This window comes from Garra rufa, chromosome 4 (assembly GCF_049309525.1).
Source record: "Garra rufa chromosome 4, GarRuf1.0, whole genome shotgun sequence".
NCBI classification, from domain to species: domain Eukaryota; kingdom Metazoa; phylum Chordata; class Actinopteri; order Cypriniformes; family Cyprinidae; genus Garra; species Garra rufa.
Window position 1 is genome coordinate 9,222,447 of NC_133364.1, and position 20,244 is coordinate 9,242,690.

The window sequence follows — 20,244 nt, forward strand, 5'->3', positions numbered from 1 at the left end:
AGACAACTGCAAATCAAGACACAAGAAGAAACATGAAGACTGTGGCCTTTCTCTGTTTTTGGTTCTTATATTTTTGGTAAGGTCTTATTGTCTTACCACAACTTAGGCATGATTGCTGAATTTTGTTCTGACACTTGTAAACTGAACAAAGTGATCTCAAAAACACATAATAAACACTAACAAGGCTTTTCATTGATTTTTCTTGGCCTTTCGCTAATCAGAAATGCAGAAGAGCTTGTAAGAAACATACTCATATAATAACAATTAGTAATCTTCTTGTATAAGAATTAATAATAGTTTTGTGTGTATAACAGGTACACTCTCTGTAACAGTCCAAATCGAAATGTGCAAAGGATGTTTATGAATTTCTCTGGGAGACCAATATAGACATCGCCAATAAGACGTTCCGGGTGGACTTCCTGATACAAATGGAGAACGGCAGCGACGATACGTCAACTTCACCATCCAAGACATTAACTATGTACTGAAAGTGGCTGCCATGTTGAAGAGAATAAGTGCAAAAATAACTCCAAATGACCTCATGAACTTCTTTAAAGGCAGATACTCAAGCTACAAAAGTTTTGGCGATTTGATGCTCCAGCAATACTTTTTCAAGGTAAAACCAGTAAAACAAAGACTTTTAAAGCAAGTTGCTTCTGAATTGACTGAAGATGCTTCATACTCCACAGGGTGAGCCTTCCATTCAGCAAACTCCAGCTATGAGGAGGTATCTTTCATTCTACAGAAACTTGATGGACAATGAAGATCTGCTGTACTTTGCTGTGGGTCTTCTGCCCTGCTCCAGACTCTGGGTTTAGCTTGCAGATAACCTCAACATTCCTCCAACCAATGCCTACTACACTTGGAAGGTGGAGAACATGGGCGGCCATCCTGAGCAACACTTCAGAGCTCTGCTGAATAAGTATTTCACCACAACTGAGGAAGTGGCAAAGGCTAATGCTGTATTCCGCACACAGATGCAGAATGAGCACGATTTCTTCCTCTCGTCTTAAGTAGTTATTAGAGAAGTGTTGCAAATAGGTTTCTTTCTAAGCAACTCTATATTCCATGAAAACATGATTTGAAATACTTTGAAGATTACTGATCTATTTGATTACATCTTTTAAGATTTTGCAATAAAAACTACTGAATCATTTAAAAATATTTTATCCTTTTAAACTTTTTTCCAAGTACTTTTAATCATTAAAAATGTACCTATCTAAACAAAAATGTATGCTTTCTGCCTGAATAGTTACTGTCTGTTGTATTACCCAGCAATTAAAAAAATGCTCTTAACATGTCTGGTTGTACATTACTTTTGAAAATCTATCTTTAATCTTGAAAACAATTATAAGCCACATTTTATGGTGTTGTATGGTTAATCCTTTTTTGTTTTTAATAATTGAAAAACTATATTTTGTTACTAATATTTTATTTTTCCATTTTATCTCTATAAAAACGATGTGGAATTTGTCACTTGATTATTAGCAGTTCATTAACTTTTATAATAAGAAAGATTTTTTGAACAGTTTTATGTCTCACATTACTTTTGTTAAATCTAAACTCTGAAAAATATAATCAACATTTTATAGTTATATGCAAAGCATTTAGTTTATTTTAAACCATTTTAATCATTTATATTTTCTATTTTTATTGTGATTTTATGATCATTTTAATTCATTTTTATGTAAATTGCTTTGAATTACCTTTGTTTATAGAAATAAACAAGGCTTGCATATAGTTACAACTGAACGTTTTTCATTAAATATAGTTAAAAGTTATATATTTGTATTCCACAATGAACTAACTGCAACAAACTCAAGATAAGAATATTATTCATTTAGTAGTATTTTGTAGTATTTTTAACTCTCTATTAAGAGAGAGAGAGAGAGAGAGAGAGAGAGAGAGATTATTTAAAATATTGGTTTTGTATTTTAATACACTCTAAAATATAATTAACTTATGTGATGCAAAGCTAAATTTTCAGCATCATTACTCCAGTCTTCAGTGTCACATGAACTTTCATAAATCAATCTAATATGCTTATTATCAATGTTGAAAACTGTTGTGCTGCTTAATTGTTTTTCTGGAACCAGTGATATTTTTTCAAAAAGCTTAAAAGTGCACAGCATTTATTTTAAATAGACATCTTTTCGAACAATATAAGTCTTTACTATCACCTTTTATCAATTTATCACATCCTTGCTGAATAAAAATATAAAATTCTGTCAAAAATAAAAATAATTACTGACCCCAAATGTTTGATCAGTAGTGTATATTGTTAAAAAAAGATTTCTATTTTAAATAAATGCTGTTATTTATAAAATCTTATTCATAAAATAATCCTGAAATAATATAATATATCAGAATGAATGAAGAATATTCTGCTTTGCATCACAAATAAATGATATTTTAAAGTGTTTTAAAATAGAAAGCCATTATGTTAAATTGCAATAATATTTCACAATGTTTTTTCCTGTATTTTTGACCAAATAAATGCAGTATGATGAGCACAAGAAACTTCTTTTAAAAATTTTTTTTAAATCTTAATGAACCCTAAACTTTTGAAAGGCAGTGTGTATATATAAACTACAGTGTAATAGTTGATTAGTTAATGATAAATGTAAATCAAACGTCATTAGTCTTTATGATATGTAGGACAAGTGTCATTGCACTTTACCCTAGTAGTTATATAAACACATACAGCACACACACGCTGCTGTAGGCTTAAGTTCACCTCGTCGACTGACTCTGTGCTGGATTAAACATGTCCCGGGCTGCAGACAGACTGAAAGTGGTTTTGAATCACCTGGATCGGTCCCACGGTGCTGTCGTATCCTTTCAGAAACGTGTTTTAGTGTAACATACCATTTACACCGGGAGCGAGCGGCGCAACAAACAAGAACGCGCCCGACATAGAGGAAGCTAAAGTGGAGCGCGCCTGCATTGCGGCTCCTGCCTCAGACAGGGGGCTTTCCCCGGATCAGATGCAGTGCACAAGCCGAGGCATTACGAACAGGCCTGGATTATTATTTACTACTTTAAAATGATGGAAATGTTTGTTTGTAACAACATTGGAAAATATTTATCTTGCTATGCTAGATAAATAAATAAAGGCACGGCGTTCCCTTTTACGTTACATTTGTTCTGCTTATGATTATGTATTGACATGTATCTGTACAACGGTTCATTATGAACTTTAACCTGTGTCATTCAGCGAGCATCCTTCACTTCTGCACAAAATGTGTCATATCATCATCCTCAGGCCCTTCAGTCAGTCAGCTTTCTGTTGTTTTAGTCTTTAAATGTTGCTTAAAATTCATTGAAGTACATAATATCCTAATATAGTTTGTTCTTGGTCTGTTTGTAAACTATATTCTGGCTTGTCTGCAGATACACTTTTGACACCGACGTCCTGACTCCAGAACAGAGAATTTTCTATGAAGAGAATGGTTTCATACTTATCCGAAATTTGGTATCGGAGGAGGATATTGAGAGATTTAGGTAAGACTTATCAAAACATTGAGCATTCATTGATTTAGGTAGGAATTGCGGTATTTGCCTATTAAATGACTGATATGTGACCCTGGATCGCAAAACTAGTCATAAGGGTCGATCTGAAAGCTGAATAATAAAAACAAGCTTTCCACTGATGTGTGGTTTGATAGGATAGGACAATATTTGGAAATCTGGAATATGAGGATGAAAAAAAAAAAAAAAAAAAACTAAATATTGAGAAAATCGCCTTTAAAGTTGTCCAAATGAAGTTCTTAGCAATACATATCACTAATCAGAAATTAAGTTTTGATATATTTATGGTAGGAAATATACAAAAAATCTTCTTGGAACATGATTTTTATTTTATATTTTTGGCATAAAAGAAAAATGATTTGGACCCTTTCAATATATTTTTGGCTATTGCTACAAATAAACCCATTCTGCTTAAGACTAGTTTTGCGGTCCAGGGTCACATATGCTTAATTAAAAAACTGCAGATTAAATACAAAAAAAACTTTCTATGTCTATCTCTAGAATTGACAAAGTTGATTATAAAATGCATTGCTATGGACTTTCAGCCTGTGATAAGGTTATGTAACGATATGAGAAAAACCAAACAAACGATATATTGGCTTCTAAAGGTATGTTTTGTAATATCTCTTTAATGTTTTGTCTGCTACAACAACAATCTTACTTTGGATAGTATATATTGATATATATATATTTTTTTAATAATGCACTGTTCTATATATTCATACAAGATATTTTTGAATCCAATTGTAAACAGAGTCATAATCAGAGGTGTAATTAATCTAATATTTAATGCATTTTCTTTTTTAAATATGCAACACCAGCAAATCCAATCAATCATAAATGAAAAGGAGATTATTAGGCTACATCTAAATGTATACTGTAGGAGAGTCAAGTTAATTCAGAGTAGATTATTAAGTTTGTACATAACTGTGTGTGTGTGTGTGTGTGTGTGTGTTTCACAGTAAGGAGTTTGAGCGCATCTCTAAGAGAGAGGTGAAGGTGCCTGGTTTGTTGATAATGAAAGACGTATCCATTGCTAAATCAGAGTTCGTTGAAGGTGAGAAGGCTGTGACCAAACTTCAGGACTACCAGGAAGATCCAGAACTTTTCCGCTACTGCACTTTACCACAGGTAGACAAACACAGAGTGCTTTGCATGCAATACACTCTCTACAGCAACAAAAATATATTAATATTAATATTTGATTGCATGTTTTTCAGATCCTGAAGTATGTGGAGTGTTTCACCGGTCCCAACATCATGGCAATGCACACCATGCTCATCAACAAACCACCTGACACAGGTATAGATTTGTGTGGTCCTGGTGATTGTATTTAGCAGAATATCTAAGGAATTATTAAATAATATCTAGTTTAACTGTGCATTTTTAATATACACTACCAGTCAAATGTTTTTGAACAGTATGATTTTTAATGCTTTTTTTTTTAAAGTCTCTTCTGCTCACCAAGCCTGCATTTATTTGATCCAAAGTACAGCAAAAACATTACAATTTTGAAATATTTTTAATATTTAAAATAACTGTTTTTAATTTAAACATTTTAAAATTTATTCCTGTGATTTCAAAGCTAAATTCTTAGCATCATTACTTCATTCACTTGATCCTTCAGAAATCATTCTAATATTCTGATTTGCTGCGCAAAAACATTATTATTATTATTGTTAAAAAAAGCTATGTAAATTTTTTTTGTTTCTTTGATGAATAGGAAGTTCAGAAGAACAGCATTTATCTGAAATAGAAATCTGGGTCCCACTTTACATTAGGTGGCCTTAACTACTATGTACTTGCATTTAAATTAATCATTTGTTACAATGTACTTATTGTGTACATACATGTTTTTACATTGTATTTATATAATTTTAAAAACCTATATGTAATTACATGTGTAATTAATTTCTGTAATTACACCCTAACCCACTCTTAAACCTACCCATACAACCAAACCTGTCCTTAACCTTACCAATATCCCACCTTAATAGAAGCAAAAGTGTTTTTTGCAATGCAATATGACCACATTAAGTACATTGTACTTATTTTTTGATGTAAGTATATAATAGTTAAGGCCACCTAATATAAAGTTTGACCGAAATCTATAAATGTCTTTATCATAACTCTCGATCAATTTAAAGCATCCTTGCTAAATAAATATAATTTCTTTCAAAAAAAAAAAAATTTGCTCAACTGTTTTAAATATTGTTAATAATAATAATAATAATAATAATAATAAATGTTTATTGAACAGCAAATCTGCATATTAGAATGATTTCTGAAGGATCATGTGACACTGAAGACTGGAGTAATGATAAATTACATTTAAAAATATATTCAAATAAAAAGCAGCTATTTCAAATTGTAAAAATATTGATTTTTTTTCAATATTGGATTTGGATCAAACAAATTCATGCTTGGTGAGCAGATTCTTAAAAAAAAAAACATAAAAAATCTTACTGTTCAAAAACTTTTGACTGGTAGTGTATGTATAAAAAAAGTGCGCACTTCCTCCATACTTCCCAGGTAAGAAGACCTCTCGCCATCCAATGCACCAGGATCTACACTACTTCCCCTTCCGACCTGCAGACCGCATTGTGTGTGCATGGACCGCCATGGAGAAAGTGCACCGAGGAAATGGCTGCCTTGTCGTCCTGCCCGGCTCTCACCACGGTACTCTACAGGAGCACGACTACCCAGAATGGGAGGTGAGATAAGCCGAGGATCTAAGGACGATTACGCAGATGAGACGTCTACATCAGTCAACCTCACTTTGCCTCTTTGTTTCCTTCCAGGGTGGAGTAAATAAGATGTACCACGGGCTGCGTAACTACGCCCCAGACCATCCCAGAGTGCATTTGGAGATGGAGAAAGGAGATACAGTGTTTTTCCATCCTTTGCTGATCCACGGCTCAGGAATGAACCAAACCGAAGGATTTCGAAAGGTTGGTATTCCTGCTTGAAAACACATTTGGAGGTGGTCAGGGATGCATATGGCCACATCCAAGATATAGTGTTTGTTTCTTCATCAGAACAGATTTGGGGATCATTTGCTCACCAAAAAGATACTTTGCGATGAATGGATGTCGTCAGAATGAGAGTCTGATTAAAACATCTCAATATTGTGTGCATTTATTTCAGGCCATCTCCTGTCACTATGCCAGCTCTGACTGCTATTACATTGATGTCTATGGAACAACTCAGGAGAACATCAGCAATGAAGTGAAAGAACTTGCAGTCAAGAAGTATGGAGCTGATACAGTCACCTTTCAGGTGTGTTCACATCTCCAGATAAATGCATTACGTCACATTTCATGCACACTTGCATGTTTTATCAATGCAGTCAACTTTGTTCTATATGCAGGATACATGGGCTTTGCGGGGACGTCTGGTCCAAGGAGAAAGAACATCAATGTGAATAAGAGGATGGCTTCACAACTGGAATAATTAACAGCACACAGCTGTTTGTTAATTATTTGACAATTTCCCTAAAATCTGATAATTATGCTTTGACTAATAGTACAAACTTTGACCATCAGGTGGCACTGTAGGGAATAAATCATGGATCACACATCTGTGTCTGGGTCTGGTGGTCCTGATACCGATCTAATAGAAATGAAAGCCAGACATTGTAATATTAGCATCAGTGGAAATTTCTGTAAGCAATGTAAGAACATTGGGAATTCATTGTCTTGGATTCATACTTCAGGTGTTCGTGAGAGTGTTTCCTGCAAGTAATTAGTGAGGTTATTGCTTATGTTGAAGTACTTTGAGTTCACAGCGGACACTTGGAAAGATATAATAGGGTACAGAAGAGCATTCAATCTGAAATGGCCTTCATTTGAAATGTCTAAGATTCAGCTTTTTGCTGATGGAAATGATGGTTTTGAAAGAATCAGAGGTGCTCACATGTATTTTACTATTAATTATGGAATATTAAATGGATATATATGTTTGATCAACATTAGATCAGGTCTATTAAACTTTGACACTACAGTAGTAGTAACTTTGCCTTGAAAATAACTGCTTTTGAAATTAATCTAATTAATAAAAAGTGAAGTTTCTACCATGTAATTTTGCTTAATATAAACAAATAAACATTTATTTTAAATAAATTCATGGCTGATAAAGTTTCATATGTAAATGTCACTGTTTTACAACAATAAATGTAATGGCCTTTTTGTGTGTTATATAGTAAGTTTCTCTCTCTCTCTCGCTCTCTCTCTCTCTATATATATATATATACAGTAGAAGTCAAAAGTTTATATACACTTTCAGGAAATTGTAATTTTACCAAAATAAAAGGGGATCGTACAAAATGCATGTTTTTTTTTAATACTGCCATAAATAAGATATTTCACATAAAAGACATTTACATATAGTCCACAAGAGAAAATAATAGTTGAATTGATTTTTTTTAAAGGATTGTTATTCATGATTCTCTTGTTTGTCCTGGACAGTTAAACTGCCTGCTGTTTTTCAGAAAAATCCTTCAGGTCCCACATTTCTTTTTTTTTTTTTTTTCTTTTTTTTTGATTTTTCAGCATGTTTTAGTATTTGAACCCTTTCCAGCAATGACTGTATGATTTTGAGATCAATCTTTTCACACTGAGGACAACTGAGGGACTCATATGCAGCTATTACAGAAGGTTCAAACACTCACTGATGCTTCAGGAGGAAAAATTATGCATTTGAACAGAATGAGGATGTGTACATTTTTCTTCTTTTGCCTAATATCATTTATTTATTTAGTACTGACATTCAGAAGCTACAGAATATACATAGGCCTACATGTTTCTCAAAAGACAAAAAAAGTTGTTTCCATCTGGAGCATCAGTCAGCATTTAAACCTTCTGTAATAGCTGCATACGAGTCCCTCAGTTGTCCTTAGTGTGAAAAGATGGATCTCAAAATCATACAGTCATTGCTGGAAAGGGTTCAAATACACAAAAACGCTGAAAAACCAAATAATTTTGGGACCTGAAAGATTCATCAGAAAAAATAGTGGGCGGACAAAAAGGGACTCATGAACACCTATCACTAAAGGAAAAAATACAGCTGTGGATCATTCAGGTAACAACATAGTATTAAGAATCAAGTGTATCTAAACTTTTGAACAGGGTCATTTTTTTTTACATAAAGTATTTTGTATATATTTTACATGTCAACGGAAAACTAAATATAAATAAACCTTAACACGAGCAGGGTAAATATTCGGTTGTGGCTAAAAGGGATACTATGGCTGGAAAGGATGCAAAATCTCGCCACAAAATAATAAATTAAATGGCCATATATGCCTCAACCTAAATTTTATCTTGAGCATGCGCAAGTTTTTGGTGCGCACGCAGTGCAATAGTGGCCTTCGCTTGGATTAAGCCTGAGTGGTTCTCAAACCTCGATTGAGCAGATGTGAGCGAAATACACAACCTATTTATATATTTACCAGCCAACTGCAATCCAAATCTTTGATCATGCTGATTAAAAGCAGAATAAGTGCGCATTTTAAGAGCAGCCCATGAATGCTTGTTTGTTTCTCTCTCTGCATACGGGCATATAATAAATACCATACGTGCCCAGACTGCAGTCTCCATTGAAATCAAATTGCTTTTAGCAGAAAAGGTAAGTGTGCTGAATGAAAGTGGCTATTTAGGCTATTTAAAGTGGTCCATGGTACAAACTCCCTCAGACCAATTCAGACTACACCCTATCAACAACTTCCACAGAAATAAACACTAAGATGGAGTGGTAAGTTTGGTTCAGGATTGTCCACAGTTGAGAAATTGCCTTAATTCACTAGACTGAGCTTAAAGGGACAGTTCAACCAAAAATACAAATTATGTCATTTGTGAACCCTCATGTCGTTTCAAACAGCAAATAGGAACAGGCTGTCAAGCTCCAAAAATGACCAACAAAAGCATCATAAAATTGGTCCATATGATACCGCATTTGAATATACACAAGAGCAAATGAGATACCATTCTTCTTTAGAGGAAAGTAAATACAAATTTCAAACAACGTAAGGGTTAATAAAAAGGTTAAGAACTCCTTTGAGAGGGAACCCACTTTTACGTTTAATAGGTGTCTTTTTGTAAAAGAGTGATTCTCCAGAGCGAAGAGGCTGTTTTTAAATGGAGAAACCTTGAAAAAGTCATCTTATGCCTGGATTAGTATTTCACATGCTGTCTATGTGTGTTATGGAGAATGGCTGGGGTTGCTACTGTTTCCTATGGTGTTTGCCTTATGGAGACTTGGAACTGAAAAAAAAAAAAATACCTGGACGGTATCCAGACATCCAGGAATCCATTTACACAGCATGGAAAAAATGCCTCATAAATGCACATGCACACCCTATAGCCAAACCAACCCAGAAAGGGCAAATCACATGCAGGTTTTCCTTATAGACATTGATATATTTTGATAAGCAGAGAAACGGAGACAGAAGCCAACCTAAGGAGTGACATATAGCTTTTAACTTCACTCTAATCTATCAGCATGTCTGTTTCTCATTTCCTGACATTCTGTCTGCTAGTTGTTACTCTAATTCTCTTTTTTTTCTGTCCGTTTCACTTTAGATATAGTCTAGCTGGAGTCTAACTGATCATTCTTGTGTATAATAATATAAATATCCAAGCCAGGCTCCAGGTGGGCCTCTCAGTTGTTGAAGTTCGTTCTTAAGGTATGCAGATGTGTAGTATAAACACTACAATGCAACATAACACAGTCGTTTGACAGCCTTTGACCTGGATGTTTTTTTACCGATAAAAAAAGTGAAAAAATAAATAAATACAAATAAAATTAACTTGGGTGTGAATTAGAATTTGATAACAAGGAACAACTTTTCTTTAAATGTGGTGGCCCCTATGCACCCTTGGCCTGATGGCATAGCAAAGTGTCCACTGATTCCACATCTAAGAAGGTCAGCAGAGACAGTGACGCTGTTTGCATTCTATTTAGTAGTAAAGTATGCATATTTGGACACAGGATTCGTCTCCAACACAGAACTCTCACTGGCTTCAGAGCAGGAAAATAATTTCTGACAGTCTTAGTATAAAGAATGCCATGTGTGGCACACATAGTCACATATTAAACAAAATGATCTTGTTATTATTATGCATTCTGCAGAATTATTTCACTATGGAAAGTGTTGGAACATATTTTCAGACAAAAATTGTCAGTTTATAGATATAGTATTGCTGACCAGAAATGATAAAGATAGACAAAGACAGACAGAACAAGAGATACAGAACTACAGACAGAGACATACAGAGAGATAGATAGACAGATCTAGAACCACAAAAAGAGACAGAACCTCAGAAAAACAATTATAGACAGAAAGACAAAGACAGAACTACAGTCAGACACAGACGGACAGATAGATAAAACTACAGACAGAACTACAGACTGACAAATAGAACTACAGACAGAACTATAGAAAGACAAAGAAAGGCAGATAGACAGAACTACAGAAAGACAGAACTACAGATAAACAAAGATAGACAGAATGACAGAACTACAGACACAGACAGAGATAAAACTAGATAGGTAGATCTAGAAACACAAAAAGAGACAGAACCTCAGAAAGACAATTATAGACAGATAGAAAAACAAAGACAGAACTACAGTCAGACACAGACGGACATATAGACAAAACTACAGACAGATAGATATAACTACAGACAGAACTACAGACTGACAAATAGAACTACAGACAGAACTATAGAAAGACAAAGAAAGGCAGATAGACATAACTACAGAAAGACAGAACTACAGATAAACAAAGATAGACAGAATGACAGAACTACAGACACAGAGAGATAAAACTAGATAGACATACAGAACTACAGAGAGACAAAGATATACAGATAGAAAGAGATAGACAGAACTACAGACAGAAAGACAGAATTACAAAAAGACAGACAGATAAAAGTACAGATAGATAGACAAAGAACTACAGAAAGACAGAACTACAAAGACAGACAGAACTACAGACACAGAGAGATAAAACTACAGACTGACATAGAACTACAGACAGCTAGACAGAACTACAAAGATAGACAGATAGACAGAACTACAGACACAGACAGAGATAAAACTAGATAGGTAGATCTAGAACCACAAAAAGAGACAGAACCTCAGAAAGACAATTATAGACAGATAGAAAAACAAAGACAGAACTACAGTCAGACACAGACGGACATATAGACAAAACTACAGACAGATAGATATAACTACAGACAGAACTACAGACTGACAAATAGAACTACAGACAGAACTATAGAAAGACAAAGAAAGGCAGATAAACAACTACAGAAAGACAGAACTACAGATAAACAAAGATAGACAGAATGACAGAACTACAGACACAGAGAGATAAAACTAGATAGACATACAGAACTACAGAGAGACAAAGATATACAGATAGAAAGAGATAGACAGAACTACAGACAGAAAGACAGAATTACAAAAAGACAGACAGATAAAAGTACAGATAGATAGACAAAGAACTACAGAAAGACAGAACTACAGACAGCTAGACAGAACTACAGACACAGAGAGATAAAACTACAGACTGACATAGAACTACAGACAGCTAGACAGAACTACAAAGATAGACAGATAGACAGAACTACAGACACAGAGAGATAAAACTACAGACTGACAGAGATAAAACTACAGACTGACATAGAACTACAGACAGCTAGACAGAACTACAGAAAGACAAAGATATACAGAGAAAAAGACACATATACAGAACTACAGAAAGACAGAACTACGGACAAAGATAGACAGACAGAACTACAGACAGACAGAACTACAAACACAGACAGAAATAAATTTTCAGATGAATCTCTCTGGCAGAACTACAGACTGACAGATAGAACTACAGACAGCTAGAAAGAACTACAGAAAGACAAAGATATATAGATAGAAAGACAGATAGAACTACAGAAAAACAGAACTACAAAGATAGACAAAAAGTCAGATAGAATTACAGAAAGACTGAACTACAGAAAGACAAAACTACAGATAATGAAGAACAGAAAGACAGAACTACAGAGATCAATCTACAGACAGGCAGATAGAACTACAGACAGCTAGACAGAACTACAGAAAGACATAGAACTACAGACAAATATAGACAAGACAGATAGACGGAACTAGAGACACAGACAGGCAGATAGACAGATAGAACTACAGACTGACAGACAAAACTACACACCGAGACAGACTGCCAGACAGAATTATAGGCATCAAGACAGAAATACAACTACAGAAAGATAAATCTACAGATAGAACTACAGACATATAAATCTATAGACAGACAGATAGAACTATAGACAGACAGGAAGATAGATCCTCAAACAGACATATACTGATTTCAGAGAATGCACAAGGTATAATTTATGCTGATCGGTGAAAGTGCTGACATTTAGAGAATCTGCTTAATCCTGATGAGTAGCTGCTTGAGAAATCCATCACACACTTGATCTGCTGTTCATTTGTTTCATTAGAGTGGAAACTTGACGCTAAACTGTAAACCTGCCAGATCTAAATGTTTGGACAATAACAGTCGATGATGACAGAGACTCTTTAGCATACCAAAGTTCTGATCAGTGGGTGTGCGCTGGGGTCGGTGTCTCCCTCTCTCGCCCCTCCTGCGTTCCCCTGGGCCACTGAAATTCCAGCTCTCCCTCCTTTCCTTTGCCTTCCCTCTTCTCTCTTTCCTACACACACACGCACTCTCCCAGGTCTCAGGACTCTCTGCTGTGACTCTAATACCTGCATAAGATACACTCATCTTCTGAAGGATGGCGGGGACTCATACTGTCCTGCTTTCACTGCTGCCCACTGTCCTCATTTTAATTGGTGAGTACCTATTAGCAATCAATACTTTGCAGATATTTTTTTATATACTTTTGAACTATAAAAATAATAGTTCTATGAAACATTTCACATATGTTATATATGAGCTGATATTTCACAGAATAATTTTTTTCAAAGACCTTGACAGAAAAAACTCTGTCTCCTTTTAGTTCTGGCCGGGGTTGAAAGTGCAGCTGTTAAAAATGGAAAAGACAGTGAAGCTAAAGGTGAGTTCAACACACACACTCCAAATCCAACTCCCACACACTCACTCTTCTCTAACTCCATTGCTTTAGCAGGAGCATCTAAACAAGTTTTCATGCCAGCATCTGATGCCTCAAACTTCTTCAAACGGCGTGGTCGCAGATCCCCGAGAACTTATGAAGAGTACTATGGTGAGTGCAGTAAAACTGTCCTAATGTTTTCCACCTCAGTTCTGTTTTTCTTATCACCTTAGTAGGTTTAATCAAAATGACACTCCTAATATGTAGTTTAACAATTAAAGAGCTTAAAGTCAACTTTAAGTAATCTACCATTATTGTATTCACATTAATGCTAATACACACCACAATAGGACGCAAATGTGAGTTAATAGACTTCTTTGACGTCATTCCCCTACATATTAGAGTGTTCGCTATGAGCCATTTAACCAGAAGGAACACTAGATTATAAACAAAGTTAATTATTTTTACTTCTAAATTTTATATACTGTGTTAATAGCCTTTTCTAAATGAAATTTTACTAGCAATTTCTGCGTGAAAATGACTTCTACACTATTTTTTAATGGTCATTTAAAAAAATGCAATTAACATAAAACACCATTGATAAAACTAAGCAGACTAACCACTGTAAAAGCAATATTACAAAAAAAAAAACAACAATTTATAAACAATTTATTTTCCTTACCCACTGTAATTAAATATGCAGATATTTTAATTTATTTCTGTGATTTCAAAGACCGTTACTTTAGTCACATGGTCCTTCAGAAATCATTCTAATATTCTGATTTGCTGCTCAAAAAAAAAAAAAATTTACTACTGTTGAAAACAGCTTAATTTTTTTAGGTTTCTTTGATGAATAGAAAGTTCAGAAGAACAGAATTGATCTGAGACAAATCTTTTGTAACATTATAAATGTCTTTCTCGTCACTTTTGATTAATTAAAAGCATCATTGCTAAATAAAAGTATTAATTTCTATAATTTCTTCTATAATAAAAAAGGAGGCTTTTTAATGGTATAGTGTATAATGTCATAAAAGCTTTTTATTTCAGATTAATGCTTATCTTTGGATCGTTCTAATAATATTGATAATAATTAAAAAAGCAAATCAGCATATTAGGAATGATTTCTGACTGATCGTGTGACACTTGTGACTGGAGTAATGATGCTAAAAATTTAGCTTTGATCACAGGAAAAAAAATACTCAAATAGAAAGCAGCTATTTCAAATAGTGAAAATAGTTCACAATATTACTGCTTGGTGTATTTTGGATCAATAAATGCAGGCTTGGTGAGCAGATTTAAAAATCATTAAAAATCTTAGTGTTCAAAAACTTTTGACTGGTAGTGTACATCTCACAATTCTGAGGAAAAAAGTCACAATTACCTTTTTTACTTTTTTGTCTCTGACAACTATTTGAATTTATTCACCAAGTAAAAAAAAAATCCAGAGGAAATATTTTTGAATATTATCTTGGACAGTGGGAGGCTTGGAGTCAAAAATATTGGACTAGAAGGTCCAACAGGACAATATGGAGCAGTGTTCTCTCTCTCTTTCCCACACACATACATACTGACACTCGTCCAAAAGCCATCAGGCTGTTCTCTTTACCCTGCAAGCCTACAACTGGAAAAGTTTTACTGAAGTGTATTTTAAATTGTCAGCAGTGTGTGTGTGATGGTGCAGCAGCAGAAACTACAGGTTGGAGATTTAAAGCAGTTGGGGCTCGAGAGTGGAATGTGCAGACTCAAGCTAAACTAACCTCCCTCACGATGGAGAAAGAAAAAGAGAGCGCGAAACCCAGATTATTTTTGGCACCCAATTTGCTAATATCTGTGAGCTGCTGTCAGCTGGTTTATGGGAGTGCGTGTCACCCCTAAACCTGTTTATGCTGTACAGTCTGAAGCGTTTGAGGACATCTTTAGAGATGAGAGCAAGAGAAAATATGCAGGAATGCAAGGATGGAAGATGCTTAACTGCTCTTGTATGATTGTTTCATGAAATCCCAAAGCAGGTTTACCTGATATTTGTCCATTTTGAGACAAAATTGCCATTAAAAACCCATACTGGTCAACTATTTATTTTGACCAGCATTTATAAATGCTGTTATTTTGAACTTTAGAATGTTTTCAACATTTATTAGAAGTTTCTTAAAGGATCATGTGAAGCTACTTAACTGCTGTATATATATTAGAATAGAAAACACTTATTTTAAAATGTAATAATATTTCACAATGTTTCAGTTATTTTCTGATCAAATAAATGCAGCATTGGTGAGGATATTTATGTTATTACTGTATGCTAAAATCTATACTGTACTAACTTTTAGCGGAGCAGAGGGTGAAGATGGCTGCGAACGAGCGAAGGAGAGAGCACGTAGAGGAGCAAAACAACGAATACGAGAACTATTTAGAGGAGGAGCGTGATGGTGAGACTGATCTTCTCATTTGATTTTCTTGGCTTCCAGAAAAGAGAAACCTGCTGCTCAAAGCCTCTACAGGATAGAGTTCGCAGACAGGACTGCTGGACTAATAAGAGGCTGATGACAGCAGAAGCTTTGAGCCTCTCAGAAACCCTGTGCCAATGATTGGAAATTATAATCCAGTACACTAGACATTAGATTCCTTTACTGATTTGGAAGTCAAGTCAATATTGGAATTTTAGTTTGAATTTAAATTTGAAAATTTGAATGTTCCGAGCAACATTCCATAGTTCCAGACAAAATTCCATACTGTAGTTCCTACAGTTACTCAATGAATATTTTTGATTTGAATGCCTTTTTGATGATAATCTTAACTGCAAGCATTAAGACTTAGACTTAAAAGCAATAGTTCACCCAAGGATGAAAATTTGCTCTTCCTCAGGCCATCCAAGATGTAGATGACTTAGTTTCTTCACCAGAACAGATTGGTGACCCTGGACCACAAAAGCAGTCTTAAGTAGCATCGGTATATTTGTAGCAATAGCCAAAAATACACTGTATGGGTCAAAATTATATATTTTATGCCAAAAATCAAGATGCCAAAAAAAGATCATGTTCCATGAAGACATTTTGCCAATTTCCTACTGTAAATATATCAAAACTTATTTTGTGATTAGTAATATGCATTGCAAAGAAGTTCATTTGGACAATTTTAAAGGAAATTTTCTCAATATTTTGATGTTTTTGCACCATGATCTCAGCACAATATTGTCTTGGAAAGCTTATTTATTCAGCTTTCAGATTATGTATAAATCTAAATTTTTGAGCCTTAAGACTGGTTTTGTGGTCCAGATACATTTTGATTGATTTAGCATTACATCACTTACTCTCAAATGGATCCTCTACAGTGAATGGGTGCCATCAGAATGAGAGTCCAAACAGCTGATTAAAAAAACATCACTCCAGTACATCATCTGAAACAAAAAGCTGAGTTTGTAGACAAATCCATCATTAAGGCTTTTTAAACTGGTTTTAATAATGCTTTCTTCAGTGAAAAAGTCCATCATGTGTTGTCCTCACATCAAAATCCACCAACATATTTGTTTAGAAAGGTTTTGGACAGTTTACACTACATACTTCTGTCCTGATTCAGACAAGATGGCTTTTTCATTGAACAAAGCAATATTACAGACTAGGGCTGGACAATATATCGAACGATATTGTGAGGCGCGTTTAGGCAATGAAGCCGGTGCTTTGATTAGTAGTAAATCTCCATCACGTGCGTTCCACTCAGGTTCCGCTGGAGCGGCAATTAATACACAGAGACGTAAATCTCTGACAAGCTACGCCATATCGAGCTTAATATCGAATGCGATGTCCAGCCCTATTGCAGACTCAAATTTCAGCTAGAAGCAACTGTTCGAGGTTTAAAACGTTTCTTAATAAAGGATTTGTTTCTTACAAACACACAGACTTCAGTTTTACAGGATGTCAATTGATAAACTGGAGTCTTTTACTGTAACACTTTTATCAGCTGTTTGGATTCTCATTCTGACGGCACCCATTCACTGCAGAGGACCCACTGGTGAGCAAATTATGTTATGCTACATTTCTCTAAACCTCTTCTGATGAAGAAACAAACTCATCTACATGTTGGATAGCATGAGAGCAAGTACATTCTCAGCAATTTGTCATTTTGGGGTGAACGGTTAATTTAAAAACAAAAACAACAAAAAAACTGCTGTTTTTCTTTGTATCAACAGAGCAGTACGAGAGGACCAGAGAGAAGAATGAGCAGTGGAGAGAATTTCACTATGATGGCCAATACCCACGATACCCTCACCACCGCCAGTATGTCTGAGCACATGAGCATGGGCAGTGCCTTATAAGCATCATTTGAGGGATACTTTCATGACATAATATAATTATTCAAAACATATAAGCACTTACAGATTTAAAGCTCTTAATACATGTATAATAAAAGGAATTGTGTGTTTGGAATGTGACTTTTCTAATATTGAACTCGTTATCAAATCCCTCTTGATTAGTTTGTGATTTTAAGCTTTTTTCCAAGAGCAACTCCTTATTTCCTTCTTCAGTAATTACATTCAGCTGTCATCTGACCTCCCTTTTTAATAACGTTTGCTCTGTACCGATGTGCAAGTAAAGCTCATCTCATTTTCCACATTAGTGAGGATTGATATAAAACCTAACAAGCAAAATGATTAAAAAAAATAAAGGAATGGAAAAAGCCAATAAAAGAAAAATTTGCTTATATTGCAACATCTTGTAAACTCATAAATATGGTACATATAGTAAAAAAGCCCAGGTTTACGCGCCTACAGACGGGATAATAATTCCAAGGCAGTATTTGCTGGCAACGGAGCGACATTCCTGTGCTGAGAGTTTAGACAGATGGGAAAACGAGGGAGAAAGAAACAAGTGGAAAGATTTATCGACCTTTCTGAGCTTGGGTGTCGTTGCCCGAATCTCACATGCACCTGATTGACAGGAGAACAACTTCTTGCCACTCCTATTGCGTAAAGAAGAGCACACATAGGTAAAGCTTCAATGTATCACTGCATGCAGTGAGATGGACAAGATTTAGCATGTGCTTTAGTCCCTCCAGACAAATCAATATGGGAACGTTCACAACACAGCAAATTCACTCAGTATTGTTTAATTCAGGTGTGTCACTTGGCATGGTTGATAATAATAAAATAATGACAGTACATAAGAATATTTACATTTAAAACGGCTTAATAGCTCATCTTAAAACAACATGTATAGACAACAGACATACATCAAGTTAGTAAAATCACATCTGGCACTGACCAACTCAAATGTAACGGTGATAACACTATAATCTCACTTTCTGATTATGAAGACATGATCCAAGCCTCCTCTTCTGTGAGACTGGGCTCAGGCCGCACAAGAGACAGCTGACTCTACTTTAAACTGTTGAGGAATTTCGGCTGTTCCTCTCCACGTGTCAACAGTAGTTCCCCTCCTATTTTGGGTCCCTTTTTCTCCTGTAAAAATACGAGACAGGACAAAACTAGAGTGAGTAACCAAATACGTGCTTGTATAATTAGTCATTGAAAGACATAATCCAAATTTTACACTCTAAAAACATGCTGGGTTAAATGTTTAACCCCACCTTCTGGGTAGTTTAAACTCAACTATTGTATAAAAATAATTTGCTTAAAATCAACCCAAAATAGGTTGGAAAGTAATGTATTAAAATATGTAATAATGAACATTTATTATTAAGTTGAAGATTTTTTTTAAATTAATTAATGTTTTGATTATTGCTGATGCCTCTATAGTAATGTGTCTGATTTTTAATTTACAACCTATTCTGGGTTCATTTTAAGCCAGCCATTTTTAAACAATAGTTACAGTAAACATTTAACTCAGCCGCTGGGTCAAAACAACCCAGTAGCTGGGTTTGTCTGTATGTATTTAACTCAGCATTTTCTAGAGTGTAATAAATACATTCCAAATTCAGTAACAAATTATAAATAACCTGACAATTTAGAAAAATTACATTAAAGTGTTAGAATAAAATAACGCAGCCACACCGAGAAGTATAGTGTATATTTTGCCGCTGTTTTTGCACCAAAAAATATATACATTTTTGGTGCCGATATATGAAGTTTTTAAAGAAGTCTCTTCTGCTCACCAAGCCTACATTTATTTGATCCAAGTACAGCAAAAAAGTAACACTTTGAAATATTTTTACTATTTAAAATAACTGTTTGAACATATTTTAAAATGTATTTTATTCCTGTGATTTCAAAGCTGAATTTTTTGCATCATTACTCCAGTCACATGATCCTTAGAAAGCATTATTAATATTCTGATTTGCTGTTCAAAAACAAAATATAAAAGTACTATAATTTCCCAAAAAGAAAAAAAAATACTGACTCCAAGCTTTTGAATGGTATAGTGTATAAGTTTACCAACGTTTTTTTAATTTCAGATAAATGCTGATCTTTGGATATTTCTATTCAAAGAATCCTTAAAGAAAAGTACTGTTTTACTGGAGTAATAATGCTGAAAATGTAGCTTTGATCACAGGAATAAATTACATTTGAAAATACATACTTTACCTTAGATTAAATAAATGCAGGCTTGGTAAGCAGAAGAGACTTTTGACTGGTAGTGAATGTAACAATTTGGACAGAATGCGGCAAAGT

At 34.6% G+C, this 20,244-nt stretch overlaps 3 protein-coding genes across 4 annotated transcripts in view; 2 read left to right on the top strand and 1 right to left on the bottom strand.

Moving 5' to 3' along the window:
• Positions 1-2,694: 2,694 nt before the first annotated feature.
• phyh (phytanoyl-CoA 2-hydroxylase) lies at positions 2,695-7,717 on the top strand. The gene is made up of 9 exons (XM_073838112.1): positions 2,695-2,833; positions 3,218-3,273; positions 3,394-3,504; positions 4,494-4,662; positions 4,752-4,833; positions 6,064-6,245; positions 6,333-6,482; positions 6,679-6,810; positions 6,902-7,717. The coding sequence occupies exons 1-9, from the start codon at positions 2,768-2,770 to the stop codon at positions 6,953-6,955; spliced, it is 1,002 nt and encodes a 333-aa protein (XP_073694213.1). The 5' UTR covers positions 2,695-2,767; the 3' UTR covers positions 6,956-7,717.
• A 5,547-nt stretch (positions 7,718-13,264) lies between these two features.
• On the top strand, positions 13,265-18,048 carry ucmaa (upper zone of growth plate and cartilage matrix associated a). 2 transcript variants are annotated; one of them, XM_073838173.1, is made up of 5 exons: positions 13,265-13,404; positions 13,572-13,628; positions 13,698-13,796; positions 15,950-16,048; positions 17,806-18,048. In XM_073838173.1, the coding sequence occupies exons 1-5, from the start codon at positions 13,347-13,349 to the stop codon at positions 17,901-17,903; spliced, it is 411 nt and encodes a 136-aa protein (XP_073694274.1). In that variant the 5' UTR covers positions 13,265-13,346; the 3' UTR covers positions 17,904-18,048. The 2 variants fall into 2 exon arrangements, with proteins under 2 accessions (XP_073694274.1, XP_073694275.1); XM_073838174.1 differs by having other exon boundaries at positions 13,701-13,796.
• A 148-nt stretch (positions 18,049-18,196) lies between these two features.
• mcm10 (minichromosome maintenance 10 replication initiation factor) overlaps positions 18,197-20,244 on the bottom strand; it is a 12,249-nt gene continuing 10,201 nt past the window's right edge. Inside the window, exon 18 of the mRNA XM_073838172.1 lies at positions 18,197-19,074. Coding sequence (XP_073694273.1) covers positions 18,991-19,074 — 84 coding nt within the window. The 3' untranslated portion in view covers positions 18,197-18,990. The remainder of the gene's footprint in view (positions 19,075-20,244) is intronic.

Bases quoted from the DNA above. Each gene is read 5' to 3' on its own strand.
- phyh (XM_073838112.1), top strand. From the start codon at position 2,768: ATGTCCCGGGCTGCAGACAGACTGAAAGTGGTTTTGAATCACCTGGAT. The intron at 3,274-3,393 runs GTCAGTCAGCTT...GCTTGTCTGCAG, and splicing joins CATCATCCTCAGGCCCTTCA to ATACACTTTTGACACCGACG. The intron at 6,811-6,901 runs GTGTGTTCACAT...TTCTATATGCAG, and splicing joins CTGATACAGTCACCTTTCAG to GATACATGGGCTTTGCGGGG.
- ucmaa (XM_073838173.1), top strand. From the start codon at position 13,347: ATGGCGGGGACTCATACTGTCCTGCTTTCACTGCTGCCCACTGTCCTC. The intron at 13,405-13,571 runs GTGAGTACCTAT...GTCTCCTTTTAG, and splicing joins CACTGTCCTCATTTTAATTG to TTCTGGCCGGGGTTGAAAGT. The intron at 13,629-13,697 runs GTGAGTTCAACA...CCATTGCTTTAG, and splicing joins AAAAGACAGTGAAGCTAAAG to CAGGAGCATCTAAACAAGTT.